The sequence below is a fragment of the Nematolebias whitei genome, chromosome 17 (genome assembly GCF_014905685.2).
Source record: "Nematolebias whitei isolate Nwh7 chromosome 17, NemWhi1, whole genome shotgun sequence".
Lineage (NCBI taxonomy): Eukaryota > Metazoa > Chordata > Actinopteri > Cyprinodontiformes > Rivulidae > Nematolebias > Nematolebias whitei.
The window spans coordinates 31,632,119-31,645,810 of record NC_056514.1 but is presented as its reverse complement, the minus strand read 5'-3'; the positions used below and the strand labels follow the sequence as shown (position 1 = coordinate 31,645,810).

The window sequence follows — 13,692 nt, the reverse complement described above, 5'->3', positions numbered from 1 at the left end:
CAGTAATCCAAGAAAAAAGGAGCCACAACTAAGTATCGAGTGCTGCACATGTTCATACTTTTCAGTTGGCCAACATTTCTAAAAATCCTTTTTTTTATTGGTCTTAAGTAATATTCTAATTTTCTGAGATACTGAATTTGGGGTTTTCATTAGTTGTCAGTTAAAATCATCAACATTAAAAGAAATAAACATTTGAAATATATCAATATGTGTGTAATGAATGAATATAATATACAAGTTTCACTTTTTGAATGGAATTACTGAAATAAATCAACATTTTTATGATATTCTAATTGTAAGACCAGCACCTGTATAAATATATACTTTACATCCTCAAATTCTCTCTTCTTTATGTATTACAAGGTGACAAAGTAGCAGCAGGGAGGTTTTTGCCACCAAGTCAAAAATGTCACTCCAGGCACCGGCATCCAATTATTGAGAATGCAGTCGGGGATTATAAGACATTCTGCACAAATGCAGGAGCCGTCACTCTGCCACCTTTGGTGTTCTCCGCTGGAGAAAGACAGGTATTTGCTTGCTTTCAAATCAGAAAGAAAAAAAGAGAATGTCTGTTTCAAGCTTAGCAAATAATGTTTTAATACATGTTGGCCATGTTCTACTTTCTTTTAAACTAAGATGCAAACATTCTGTGAAAGCCTTGTCTCCACTAACCCATATGAGCTTAACAGGAAGTAAAAAACAAACTTTTCCTCGCCTTTTCAAGGGCCTAATGATAGATTTTATTACATTTTCATGCAGGATTAAGATTAAAAAAAATGTTGAGTGTGGCAAGCTCTCACTAGTCTAACACCCAAAAAGCTCTTTCGAACGCAACACGTTTCTTCAGAATAAGAGACTTGAATCCAGAAAGTACGTTTTGTGTCTTTACTGAACTTAAAAAGAATACAAAACAAGCATATTCAAAACAAAAAGAAAGTGATAGTCAAAAGACCATGTTACTGTTGGGTACAAGACTTCTTCTTTGCTGAAGCCTTTCATGCTTCTAAATTACAAATTTGGCAGCCAGTCAAAATGCCCCATGTAATAAGCTCATACGTGTTTCTTCTTTCAGCTTTTCCCTCTTCAGGGGTTGCCACAGCGAGTCATTCTCCTCCATCTCACTCTATCCTCTGCATCCTCTGTCTTCACTCCAACTACCTCCATGTCCTCTCTAACTGCATCCATATACTGTATCTCCTCTTTGTCTTTTTCTAGGCAGCTGCATTTCTATGACCTCTACTCTTCTTTCTCTTTCATTCTCTTCATTCATTAGTTCCTCAAAATACTCCTTTCATCTACCCATCACAGTGTCCTCACTTGTTAGAAAATTACCATTCCTATCTTTCACCAGCCTAACCTGTTGCAGATCCTGTACAGCCTGATTCCTCTGTCTCACCAGTTGGTACAAGTCCTTCTTGCCCTTAGTGTCCAGTCTCCCATACAACTCATCATACGCCTTCTGCTTTGCCTTAGCTACTTCCCTCTTTGCTCTATGTCCCATCTCCTTATATTTCTGTCTCCTCTCTTCAGTCCTCTCACTGTCATATTTTTTCTTGGCTAAACTCTTTCTTTGAATAGCTTCCTGCACTTCAATATTCCACCACCAGGTTTCCTTATCATCCATTCTCTGTTCAGATGACACATCAAGTACTTTCCTATCTGTCTCTCTAATTACTGTTGGAAGCTCTTACTACCCAGAGCCTTTAACAGTTCCTCTCTGAACTCCTCACAAAAGTCTTCTTTCCTCAGCTTTCACCATTAAATCTCTGATTTTACACTTTTTCTCATCTTCACAACAGTCATTCTACACACAACCATCCAATGCTGTCTGGCCACGCTCTCCCCTGCCACAACGTTACAGTCCCCAATCTCCCTCAGGTTTCCTCTTCTACACAGAATGACGTCTACCTCCGTACTCCTTATAGGAGTGGAGGTTGAGTGGACAATAGATTCCTCCATCTTTTGTACATAAGTGTTAACTACAGCCATTTCCTTTTTTGTTGTTGTTGTTGTTGTCAAAATCCACCACCATCTGTCCTTCCTGGTTTCTTTCCTTGACACCAAACCTACCCATCACTTCCTCATCCCCTCTGTTTTCTTCACCAACATGTTCATTCAGGTCTGCTCCGATCACCACTCCCTGGGAATACTCTCTATCACTTCAGCCAGATCCTTCCAAGATTTATCTTTCTCCTCTACATCATATCCAACCTGTGGCGCATGACCACTGACAACATTTAGCTTTAGACCTTCTGCTTCTACCTTCAGACACATCACCCTTTCTGACACTCTTTTCACCTCTACTACGTTCTTTGTCAAGACCTCCTTCTATAAGGGGTGAACTATAAGGAGAGGAACATGTTTAGGTCCAATAACTCCCATCTGGCATGGGAGGGGGTTACGTTTATGATGTGGATGCCAACTATAAGAAATCTCACATTACTCAATTCCTCATCTGCTGTGGAACTGTCAAGTGATGTTCATTCATTTTACTATCGATATAGCACTAACGATTTTACAGAGGAGCTTTCTGGTTTAAAAGAAGCACCATCAGGTGTCATAGTGAGTATTAATATTGAAAGTGTGGATAACATTTTTCAAAAGGCTTAAGAAAGGAAAAGTCCAGGTCCTGACGGCATAGTGGGTCGTATTCTTAAGAATTGTGACCTACAGCTAGCAGACTTTTTTTTTTTCAACATATCTCTCCAAACCTACAGAGTCCCACAGCTTTGGAAAGACTGTTATTGTTCCAATCCCAAAAAACGAGACTGCTCAATCACTGAACGACTTCAGGCCTGTTGCCCTGACTTCATTAGTAATGAAGTCATTCAAAAAACAGGTTCGGGAGATCCTCTTGCCATTTACCTGGGCAGAATCATGTTTTAGGGCTACTTGCCAACAGCTAGAAAAATCTTTAGTTTTTGAGTGTTGTTTGACAATGTCAAAAATGTTTTACAGAGTTTTAAAAAATTATAATTATGTGATTGTCTAAATCAGGGGTCTGCAACCTGCGGCTCTGGAGACACATGTGACTCTTTGGTCCCTCTGCAGTGGCTCTTTCAAGCTTTGACCAAAACTGACATAAAACTGAATTTTATTGGTTGTTATAACAACAACTAAAAAGGCTAGTTTTAGCAGTTTTTCTATAATTTATTTAGCAACTATATGAATACTAGAAACATTACAAGGAGTAAAACATACTCACTTTCACTTTATGCTTTATTTCTTCAAAGTAGGACATGTAATTTTTCTACAATAAAAAAAAATATAAGAATGCATAGTTTATTGTTTTAGTTTTTAGAAACTAGGCAAAAACTATATTATTTTTTCCTTCTTTACAAGAATCTCATCTTTTATTTTGTCTTATAATGTAAAAATATTAATAAATGTTAAAAATCATTCAATATTTTTAGTTTTTGAAAATAACCCCTACTGTCCAGAAAAGCATCCTCCAACAAACTTAAAGTGGTCCATGGGCCACCAGTTGAGAATCCCAGTTGTAGCAAGTATTGTGGCTCCAGACACATTTAATTTAGTGAAGAAAGGGGCAGAAATGGCTCTTTTGATCATAAAGGGTTCAGCCCCCTGGTCTAAATCCATTAAAGGCATTTATTTATTTGCCTGTATGTCTATTTGTCTAACTGTTAGCAAAATATCCCATGAACCAGTAAACAAATTTTAATTAAATTCTCTGAACCTAAACACAAATATTTGCTATTACTCAGTCAGTTTTACAGATGAGCTCAAACTGGTAGCTAAGAGTTCTTCTCAACTCCTAATCTGAGAGCTGAGTGATTGTACTGACTCTTTGCTTAAAACTTTAGAATGAAAGATTGTAACTTTGGAAAATTTGCTGAATAACTACATAAAAGCATACATTTTCATGTGTCATTTGCTTGCACCTTTTCTTAAAATATGCACCTAGATGTAGGTTTCTCCACAGAGGCATCGCTGCCATGCAGGGTTTGCATTAAGATGTTATAACGGTTGTGTTAGGGCTGTTTTGAGGTGTGCATGGAAAATGTTTTTATGTCTCTTAACATTTCTACGTTTAGGAAAATCTTCATGTCCTTTTGGCTTCCTTCGTCTCATCCCCGCTTTCCGCTTCCTCCTCCTTCACCTCCTCCTCCTCTCAGACAGCTCAAGATGGGTGTAGTCTAGATGAAGAGTGGGCGAACAATGAGAGCCTGCAAAGCTGGTGAAGGATTGTGCCAGCAAAGGCTGGCAGTGGTGAGTTGTCCACCCACTTCAGATCCTGTTCCTCTGTGATTAGCCTGCAGGCACAAACCCCACTTTTTTTTTTGTTTCCTTTCAGACCTCAGTCGCAGAAAGTTGGCTCATTATGCACCTTCTTTAAGCTTTTCTGCATATAATGCCCACCTTTATCAATTCTGTGTGATGAAGCAGTGCATTTAAATCAAGTTCATTAAGAGGGCATTAACTTTGCCTCAGTTGGTTTTGCATTAGGCTGATGAAATGTTGCAACAGAAAAAAAAATTATAGGACTTGACATTTCTTTACTTAGAGGAGTAACTAAATTATTCTTTAACATCCAAGCTAACGCAGAGGAAGTCTGGTTTACCTTAAAGGAAAATAAATAGCAAATGATAAATTGTGATTGTGCATGTGTGCAATTGTCTGTAGGGTTAGTGAACCAACAAATGAACCACTGGATTGATGCTCTCAGAAAACTAACCTTTGGTTTTGCATCAACAACTGATTAACCTTTGGGCTCAACACAAATCAAGATGGCCGCCCTCTGCCAACTCAGCATAGGAAACAAAAACATTTACTATAAGTCAACTGGTTTCACAGACAATACACTATACTGTATATTTTGACTTCTACACATTGCACCACAACATTGCAGAAAACTTTTGTATTTCCGTTTAATCAACACTATTACCGTTTTTTTCCGGAGTATAAGTCACAGTTTTTTGCATAGACTTGTCAGTCCTGCAACTTATACGCCAAAGTGACTTATATAAGTTTTATTTTCATATTCATAATGCAATTTTTGATGCTTTAAATTTCGAAGAACTGCAACAACGAGTCCTCCCATGCGCTCTCGCTTCGCTCAGCTGGTGTAGGTGGAAGAACACTGGAGAGCTAGTGGTTCTGGCCGTGATGGATGGATGGATGGCACAGCGTCGCCGGCTAAATGAAGCTGTTTTGACCATTAAATAAATGCATAATAAACGTGACTTATATACGTTTTTTTTCCCTCTTCATGATGCTTTTTTTGACTGATGTGACTTATACTCAGGAGTGACTTATACGCCGGAAAATACGCTAGTCTGTTAGTAAAATTTCTCATGAACCACTGGACAGATTTTTGTGAAACTCTCAAGAGGTAACTACTGCTTGGACATCTAACCTCATGTCTAAAGTCAAGCCAGTTTAAGCCACTATGGCTTAATCACAAAAATGGCTGTAACAGTCAATTTCACAGCTATTGAGCTAAAAATGTATTTGGTAGTAGCTGAGAGTCATCCTCACCCTCACAATTTGTGAGTTAACACTTGAAATTGTGCATAATACAATTTACAAGGTGTGACTAAAACATCTATAACTCCATCCCTTCTCAACTTCAAATGATCTTAATTTGAAACTCTGGCATGAAAGGTGTCAGCTAATTCACACTCCTTCAAACTTGCTTTGGGCTTTGTTGCAGCATTTTTTAAAGATAGACTTCATAAGCTGCTGTAGTCATTCGTCTCTGGGAGAGAAAAAAGACGAAGAAGAAGAAGAAGAAGGGAAAAGAAGCGTTTTGAGGAGTCGACTGATGTGATGAGCGGTGACACTCAGGGCATCGCTCCATCTCTGTGTTGGAACATGCCTCAATCCTCCACCTACAGTTTGTTTGGATACATTTCAACTTCTTGTTAATGTACAAAAAAAAAAAAAGTAGAGTCTTCTGTCTGCTGTGAAAAAAGAAACCTCCTTCTTGTTTAAACAGCTCAAATGCGAGTCATGATGGGAGGGGAAACAGATTCTGTAGGTGTCAGGTCATGTTTCTGTCCCTGTTTTTCTGCTCTCCAAACCAATAAATTAACAGTGCAATGTGTCAACAAGCTAGCTGGGTTTAAATTCAAGGGGAAAAGGTGAATCACCTGTCTCTGTCTGCTCCTTCATCCCCTGCCTTTTGTGTTCCTCCCTCCCTCACCTCATTTATCCCAGACTGAGGCGTTCATGGACCCTCTGGCTCCTCTGCCTTTATTACTTACTTGGAGTGCTCTGAGAACTTTGTGAACTCTGTTCTCGTTGGAGTGGGAAGGGGAGAGGGAGACGAGCAGTTGATGGGACACGGCAGCAGCAGCAGCAGCCTCATCTGGAGACGGGACTTTCAGCTGGAGATAATCCCCCCTCCCCAGGTCATGACAAAGCAATGCATCAGCCTCCTGACGCCCCTGGTTGTGCTACTCCTCACAGGGCTAGCAGACCCCAGCCTCGGCTCTGCTGGCGAGCAGGAGGATTACTACAGGCATGGGATGCTGAGAAGGGAGCAATACAATCAGGTTCAAGTGCAGGAGAAGCCCATTTCCTTAACACCGGATGGACATGAGCACCCAAGACAGAGCAAGAAATCTCCTAAAGGGATGACAGAAAGCAACAAGAAGAATGAGAAAAAGACAGCTCCGACAAAGTCAGGTAAAAATAAGGACACAGCTTTTAAATACAACCTGAGTCAAGTCCTGATCAGATATTTAGATTTGCTGCCAATAAATTACATTTAGTAATTTTAAGCTGGTGTTATGATTAATTTTCAATACACCGGCGTTAATGCAAACATTGTTTTGTTTTAAACATTGCAGCAAACTTCAAGAGCATGGTCATGGATGCTTCATAGAATTTATTATAAACCCGTGATAATTGAGAACCTTTGAATGGACTGAAAAATTTGAACGGACTAAAAATGAAACATGAATCTGGACACAATGCAGCATCTTAATTCTAATTCACATGGCGATAAAGAGCAAATTAACAGCGCTGCAAAGATAACTTTGAAAATGTAATGAGTTAAAATAACAAGTTGCATCAACTATTTCATGCACTTTCTGAAAACAATGTAAATGTTTACATTTAGGTGTTTTTTAAGTACTTCTGTGGCTGTTAATGGTTTAGAACCTGCAGCTGTAACTTCTCAGCTACACTCAACACTGATCTTTGTGGAACTCCTTTTACAACACTTCTAACTCGTGGAATAAGAGCTCCAGGGCAGAAGAAGACAACAATTTTATGTACAAGTCATGAAAAAAATAAAAGAACTAAAATCAACAATGATCAACATGTAACCTCACTTTTTCACAGATAAGGCAGTCGTCATGGCTACAACTGTAATTTTAAATAGACTTTTTTATGCAATTATAACAGACTAATATTAAATAGGGAAATATATAACATCCCTGCAAACTAAAGCCATCTTAAGTCCTTCCCTCCTTTTCCCCCAAGATGGTCTGGGTAAAAGAGTTCATTGTGATTTCTGCACAATATTGGATTTTTGGCTGATATTCCGATATGTTAAAACTTATTTGGCCGATAATCGATACTAATGCCTATACTTTTTTCTCTAGACCTACTTACAGAGACTACACAGCTTTCTCTGCTGTGGAATTAAAATACTACATTATTCTGGATGGTATTTGTCAGTTTGGCCTGCTACCAAATGCAGATGCCAAAAAGGGGACTGAAAATGATGTAACACTTAAACTTGGATTATGTTTAATGTCAAATTTATTTTTGACAATTACTCTCTCTAACACAATGACAACACTCGAACAGTGCAAAGTTGTAAATTTTCACAAATCTAAACTCAACGGCGTGCGTGATGTCATAACGTGGTGCTGGCGCTGCAGGCATCCTTGTCACTGGGTTGTCTGCACCTTCCATAGTCCCTTGTTTATCGCAGGGGATCTGTACCCTGAAGACCCGAGATAAGTGAAAAACCGCAAACTAGGAATAGTAGCACAATTGTAAGTAGTAGTTTATTATTTAAATGTAGGTGTTTTAAAACTTTCTCACAATATTGCAATATTCTAAACAATGTTTCTAAACTCTAAACACTCTAAGAGAGCACAGCATGTCATGACTTCAGTTCTCTGCCTGCTCTACTCTCAGCCTTCTGCAAACGCTCTTGGCCACACCCACTTCTCCGCTCTTCAGGAGAACAGCTGATCAGCTGCAGCAGGAAGTTTGTCCTGCAGCAGTATGGGTTGCATAAATCTGCAGGAGGAAGTTTTGTCTGCAGTTCTGGGCTGCACAAATGAGGTGCTAAATTTAAAATAATTTACTTTAAATAAAAATTCCAGACCGATTGTGCTGGTCATCCATCAATCAGCCAATTGTGTCATGTTCAATCTTATTTTGAAAAACCACGACAGAGCGAGTCCATGATAAACGAACCACAAAATATTGAGGGACTATATATATATATATATATATACTGCATAAACAGCACCTTTTATATTTTGATGGAATGGCCGATGTGTGATATTTAACTTTATTGTCAATATCAGACAATACCGATACCATGTCGATAAAATGTGCATCCCTAGTGATTTCACCATTTGACTCTCAAGTTTTGCAGCTGCAGGTTTTTATGTTGATAAACGAGCTGTGTGATTGAAAGACAGCAGGGTGTGTGTGAGGGTTTCTCTTCTTCTTTTTTATTTTTTTTACTCTAGTGGGTGAGTGAGTTCTGTGGACACTGACCTCATCCTCCAGGCATCTGACTTCACATGTTTGAGCAGGGATTCCTGCTGCAGGTGGGACCACAGGAGGAGAAACCTGCAGGAGTCGCAGCTTTCTCTTCAGAATAGTTGCTTTTGGTTTAGGACGTGGATGACGACTGCAAGCGCTTGAAAATTTAAATCATAGCTAGTTGTCCCATTTTGATTTTGAAGTTTTGAGCCAAAGAAGGGATTTCATTTCCAGTTTTAATGCATTGCTGCTCAAAGACTCAAAGAGCAACCAGAATTAATTTCAGCCTCAACCTTCGCATGGACACATTGAACAAAACATGTTCTATTTTTAAGCTACATATGCTATGAAATTCATAATTTTTGTGTAATTTACATTGAAAATTATCCAAATAAATGTCTATTCTTACACATATTACTCAGCTCATTCATATTTCCACTTTGAACGTCTAATTTTTTTTGAAGGGCTTTTTAAAAGTTATTTAATTTGAAGAATTTAAATTAGTTTCATACAAATGTCATTTAATTTTGCTGCACTATGACAACTTTTCTTAAAGGTGTTGCTGAATATGATTTCTAAATTTGCATATAGAAAAGTTTTAGTTTTACTATGACAAAAAAAACTAAAAAAAATCAAATTCTGATGTTTTGATAAATAAAAAAGAATGGTTGGTGTGATATGCTTCTTGCCTTGCATGCCAAAAGTTTAAAGTTAGTTGTTGGCGTCAGGAGTTCCTGCTGGGGAGGACTTTCATCTTCTACCACACCAAATTTTAGCTTAATATCTGTAAAATCAATCATGTTAAAGTCGTTTTTGTGTTTTCTAAATTTAATAAGCTATAGCAGTCATCTTAAATCAATCTGACTCTGAAAATTAAACAGTTATAGATGTGCATTGAAAGAATAATTTCTGAGAGTTTCATTAAAATCCATCCATTCATTCATGAGATATTTTGCTAACAGACAGACGAGCACATGTCCATACAAAAGCATGTATGATTTTGTACCCTTTGTAATGGCAGACATTATAATTATGAATGAAATGCATTACTTAAACAGTTGTATCTTTTTTCTTACAAAATTTTTAGTTATTTAAATAAAATAAAAATTTCTGCGTGAATAATATAAAGAGTACAATTTATTTTACTAAATGTGGAGATGGATTTAGCTTTTTATATGATTCGATTCTGAAATAATTGAAATGTGAGGTCATTTATTGAAAAGAAAATCCACCAAGTGACGATTTATGTAGTTTAAAGTGAAATTACCGAATGAACTTTATATGTTTTAAAGTTTACAAATAATAAAATAAGGTTGTTGAACTTAAACGTCCATGACATCAAAGGATTTTAAACATTTCCTTGACTTTTACAGCTACTCCTGCGGTAATTTGATCACCTCGACATGATAGTCTGAGTCAGATTCTCAGTAATGTCTTGTTGTGCAGATGTTGGCACGTTCTGAGTCTGCGCGGCTGCAGCACATCTGCAGCTCCGAGCGCGGAGGAGGAACCGTCCTCACGTTAAGAGAAGCCATAAAGACTTTCAGATGTGTGAGAGGGTTTTGTCATGACCTGAGACTCTGTCGAACAGAAAGCACACGTTCCACTTATGTCTTCAGTCTGTGGAATGTGACTCTTTACCCCAATCCGGCCTCGTGCACAGGATGTTTTCAAGCTTGACCCTCAGGGCGGACTAGCTAATATATGAAGACATCAAAGCACTTATTTTAATGTCAGAGCTGAGTGGAAGATTGACAGCACTGTGCTAATGAGTCAAACATCTCTAATTTCATTATACGTTGTTCCAAGAGGACAGATTTTATGATTTTTAAAGTGGTTCTGATCATTAGGTACACAGGCTTTATACAAGTTTTTATTTATTTTTTATAGGATTTATCAAAAAGGAAAGTCTTAAGCCCAGTCTTAAAACTGGACAGAAACTGGAAGTTGGTCCCATAAGAGAGGAGCCTGATAACTGTAAGATCTTCCTCCCACTTTACTTTTGTAAACTCTAGGAACCATGAGTAAGCCTGCAGTCTGAGAGGGAAGTGCTCTGTTAGGAAAATTTAGAACAATAAGATCTCTAAAAGATGGAGCTAGGTTGTTGAGAGTGCTGTAGGTTAGAAGTAAGATTTTGAATTCAATTCTGGGTTTGACAGGGAGCCAATGGAGAGAAGCTAAAACTGGAGAGATATGATCTCTCCTACTAACTCCAGTTAAGAATCTGGCCACAGCATTTTGGATCAACTGAAGACATTTTAAAAAAGTATTTGGACACCCAGATAAAAAACCATTGCAATAGTCCAGTCTAGACGTGACAAATGCATGAACCAGTTTTTCTGCATCATTTTTAGATCAGATGTTTCTAATTTCTAATTTCTAATTTTAGTGATATTACGCAGGTGGAAGAAGGCAGTTCTAGTAACGTTTTTAATGTGGGGGTAAAAGACATGTCCTAATCAAAAATAACACCAATATTTTTAACATTAGAGCTGGAGGCCAGATTAATGCCATCTAAGGAGGAAAAAAGACTGAAAAAATAATTCCTAAGATGCTCAGGTCCAAAAACTAAAACCTCAGTCTTGTCTTTGTTCAAAAGCAGAAAATATAGGGTCATCCAGGTTTTTATGTCTTTAAGACATGCTTGTAGTCTAAGGATTCACTGGGTTTCATGGACAAATATAACTGTGTATCATCAGCATAACAATTAAAATTTACCCCATGCTGTTTAAAAACTTTACCTAAAGGAAGCATATATAAAGGTAAAAAGTACTGGTCCAAACACTAAACCCTGAGGAACTCCATTAACTTTGATGCAGATGAACAACATCTGGAAGTCAAGTCTTTAGGAAATAGAAACAGCCTCTCTGAAGACCTGTGTGATGCATCTTTTTGTTGGTCATCTTTCCAGTTAAAGATAAAATAAAAATAAATCTAATTTATGACAAGTTTACAGCTAATAGCTTTTTAGGAATCACCTTGTTGGTGCTACTTGTCCATCAACTATTTTATTCGGTACCATTTTACAGTAAGGCTCTCCTTATAGATGGCTAATTAATAGTTTATAGATACATTATTAAATCCTCTTTAAACACTTTCTAAATCATTAATAATTATTTATTATGCATGAATTAAGGGTGACAGAGAGACAAAACTGACCATTAATTGAATAAAAACATCCAATTTTTTTAGGATGTATTATTAGTTGTAGATACTTATAACGCAGTGATAAAGTACAATATTATATCCTAAAAAATAGGTTTGCAAATGCTTATTGTTCTCACAAGGTAGTAACTTAGTCTAAAATGTTTAATATGACAACTCTAGATGAAATATACAGGTGAACAGATTTGGCAAGAAACTGGTCAGTTTAGTCTCTGTCACCCTAAAGTAATGCATAATAAGCAGTTATTAATGATTTATAAAGTGCTTATAGAGGAATTAATAATGTATCTATGAACTATTTTTTTTTTTACCATATATTAGGGGAGCCTTATTGTAAAGTGATACCTTTTATTCAATTCAACAAATATAAACTGTGGCTTTATGACAGGCTGCTGACAACAAAGTAACCAAAAGCTCAATTCTGAAGTTGGTTCTTCCATAAATCCTTGTATTATGCCAACACAATGTTAGGTTATACCTTGAATTTAGGATTTTTTAAAGGTAGAGCAATTTAATGTGGATTAACAAACAGAAGGTCAAAATATTATTTGAAAATGGTCAGATACTTGAGTAAGAAAGCAGCCAAAGTCAAAAGAAAAGGTTTGAAAAGCCTAAAGAAACTCTTGTCACTTTAAAGGATCATGAGAAATTCTGGCTTACTGAAAGCAAAATACAATTAAGAATTGAGAGAAACTTGTTTTACTTCTTTCAAATCTGATTGCGCTTACTGATCTCAAACCGATGTTATGTGGTACAATGTTGAGTGTTATGGTGATTGAGTTTAATAAAGTTTGGCTTATTTCGCTTAATGCACCTTATAATTATAATCTTATAACCTTATAATCCGGTGCGCCTTATAGTCCAAAAAATACGGTAATCATTTAGCTTGGTGGCCCAGCTCTTAATCCCCATGAACAGAAAATACTTTTACATCTTTGTCAACACTGCATAAACTTTGAACTCTGAATCAACATTTCTGACTGTTCGAATCAGTTTTTAAATTCCTTCATTGCTCAAATTTGATTTTGTTCCTCAGAGAAAGCAGCCAGCAAAAAGGCAGTGAAGACCAAGAACGCCCTGAAAGATCCCAACAGCATCTCTGAAGGAGTCGGACAATACAGCTCAATAAAAGAAGGTGAGTTAAAAAAAACAAAAAAACAACTCCTCCATTTGTTATGGGGAATTCATGATCTCATATTAATCTTCCCTCCAATATGTAAGGATTATTTCTGCACATGCATGGGAGCCATCAAAAGAAACAAACTCTCTCAGAGATGACAAATATTTTGGAAGCGAATAATGTGTTCAGAATATTTTCCCTCAGAGGAAAGCTCTGGCAGTTGAAGTCGATACTCTCTGGAGCAGAGTTTAGCCACACAGGCACTGATGTCCTCTTTAGCTACGAGGCGTTCTGTTTGGTTTCCAGTACTCGCAGTAAATTTCCTACACTAAAGCCAAAGTGCCTCCACAGCTTTTGTAACTTGTGCATGCGCCTCAAGATGCTGCGGTGCAGATGATCTATATGAGTTCACGCTGAAGCTCCTTTTAGACAAAGTGAAGGGCTGCCATCTTTAATTTGGCACAGAAACGAAGAAGAAAAGCTGGACACACTTGTTTGAACACTAAAAAACACTTTAAGGATTAAGAGCTCAATTTCTCATCTTTAGTAATTGTTGGCTCTCTGAAAGTTTTATCCTCAAGCTATTGCCAGTAGTGGAGCAGAACGAAGTGCCTGCCACATGCACAACAGGAAGTTCATTAAACTGGGATGTCAGACCAACATGTGGAACAGGAGGATGCTTCCACATTACTGTCAGCACATGCAAG

The 13,692-nt window shown here is 37.5% G+C and overlaps 2 protein-coding genes across 2 annotated transcripts in view; both read left to right on the top strand.

Annotated features, from left to right (window-relative positions):
• Positions 1-4,202, top strand: part of LOC119423515 (carbohydrate sulfotransferase 15) — a gene marked incomplete at its 5' end in the record, with an annotated part of 32,963 nt that extends 28,761 nt beyond the window's left edge. The window contains 1 exon segment of the mRNA XM_037690913.1: positions 4,056-4,202. Coding sequence (XP_037546841.1) covers positions 4,056-4,202 — 147 coding nt within the window.
• Positions 4,203-6,372: 2,170 nt separating this feature from the next.
• The window catches only part of cpxm2 (carboxypeptidase X (M14 family), member 2), a 48,284-nt gene continuing 40,964 nt past the window's right edge, over positions 6,373-13,692 (top strand). The window contains exons 1-2 of the mRNA XM_037691130.1: positions 6,373-6,651; positions 12,902-13,000. Coding sequence (XP_037547058.1) covers positions 6,378-6,651; positions 12,902-13,000 — 373 coding nt within the window. The 5' untranslated portion in view covers positions 6,373-6,377. The remainder of the gene's footprint in view (positions 6,652-12,901; positions 13,001-13,692) is intronic.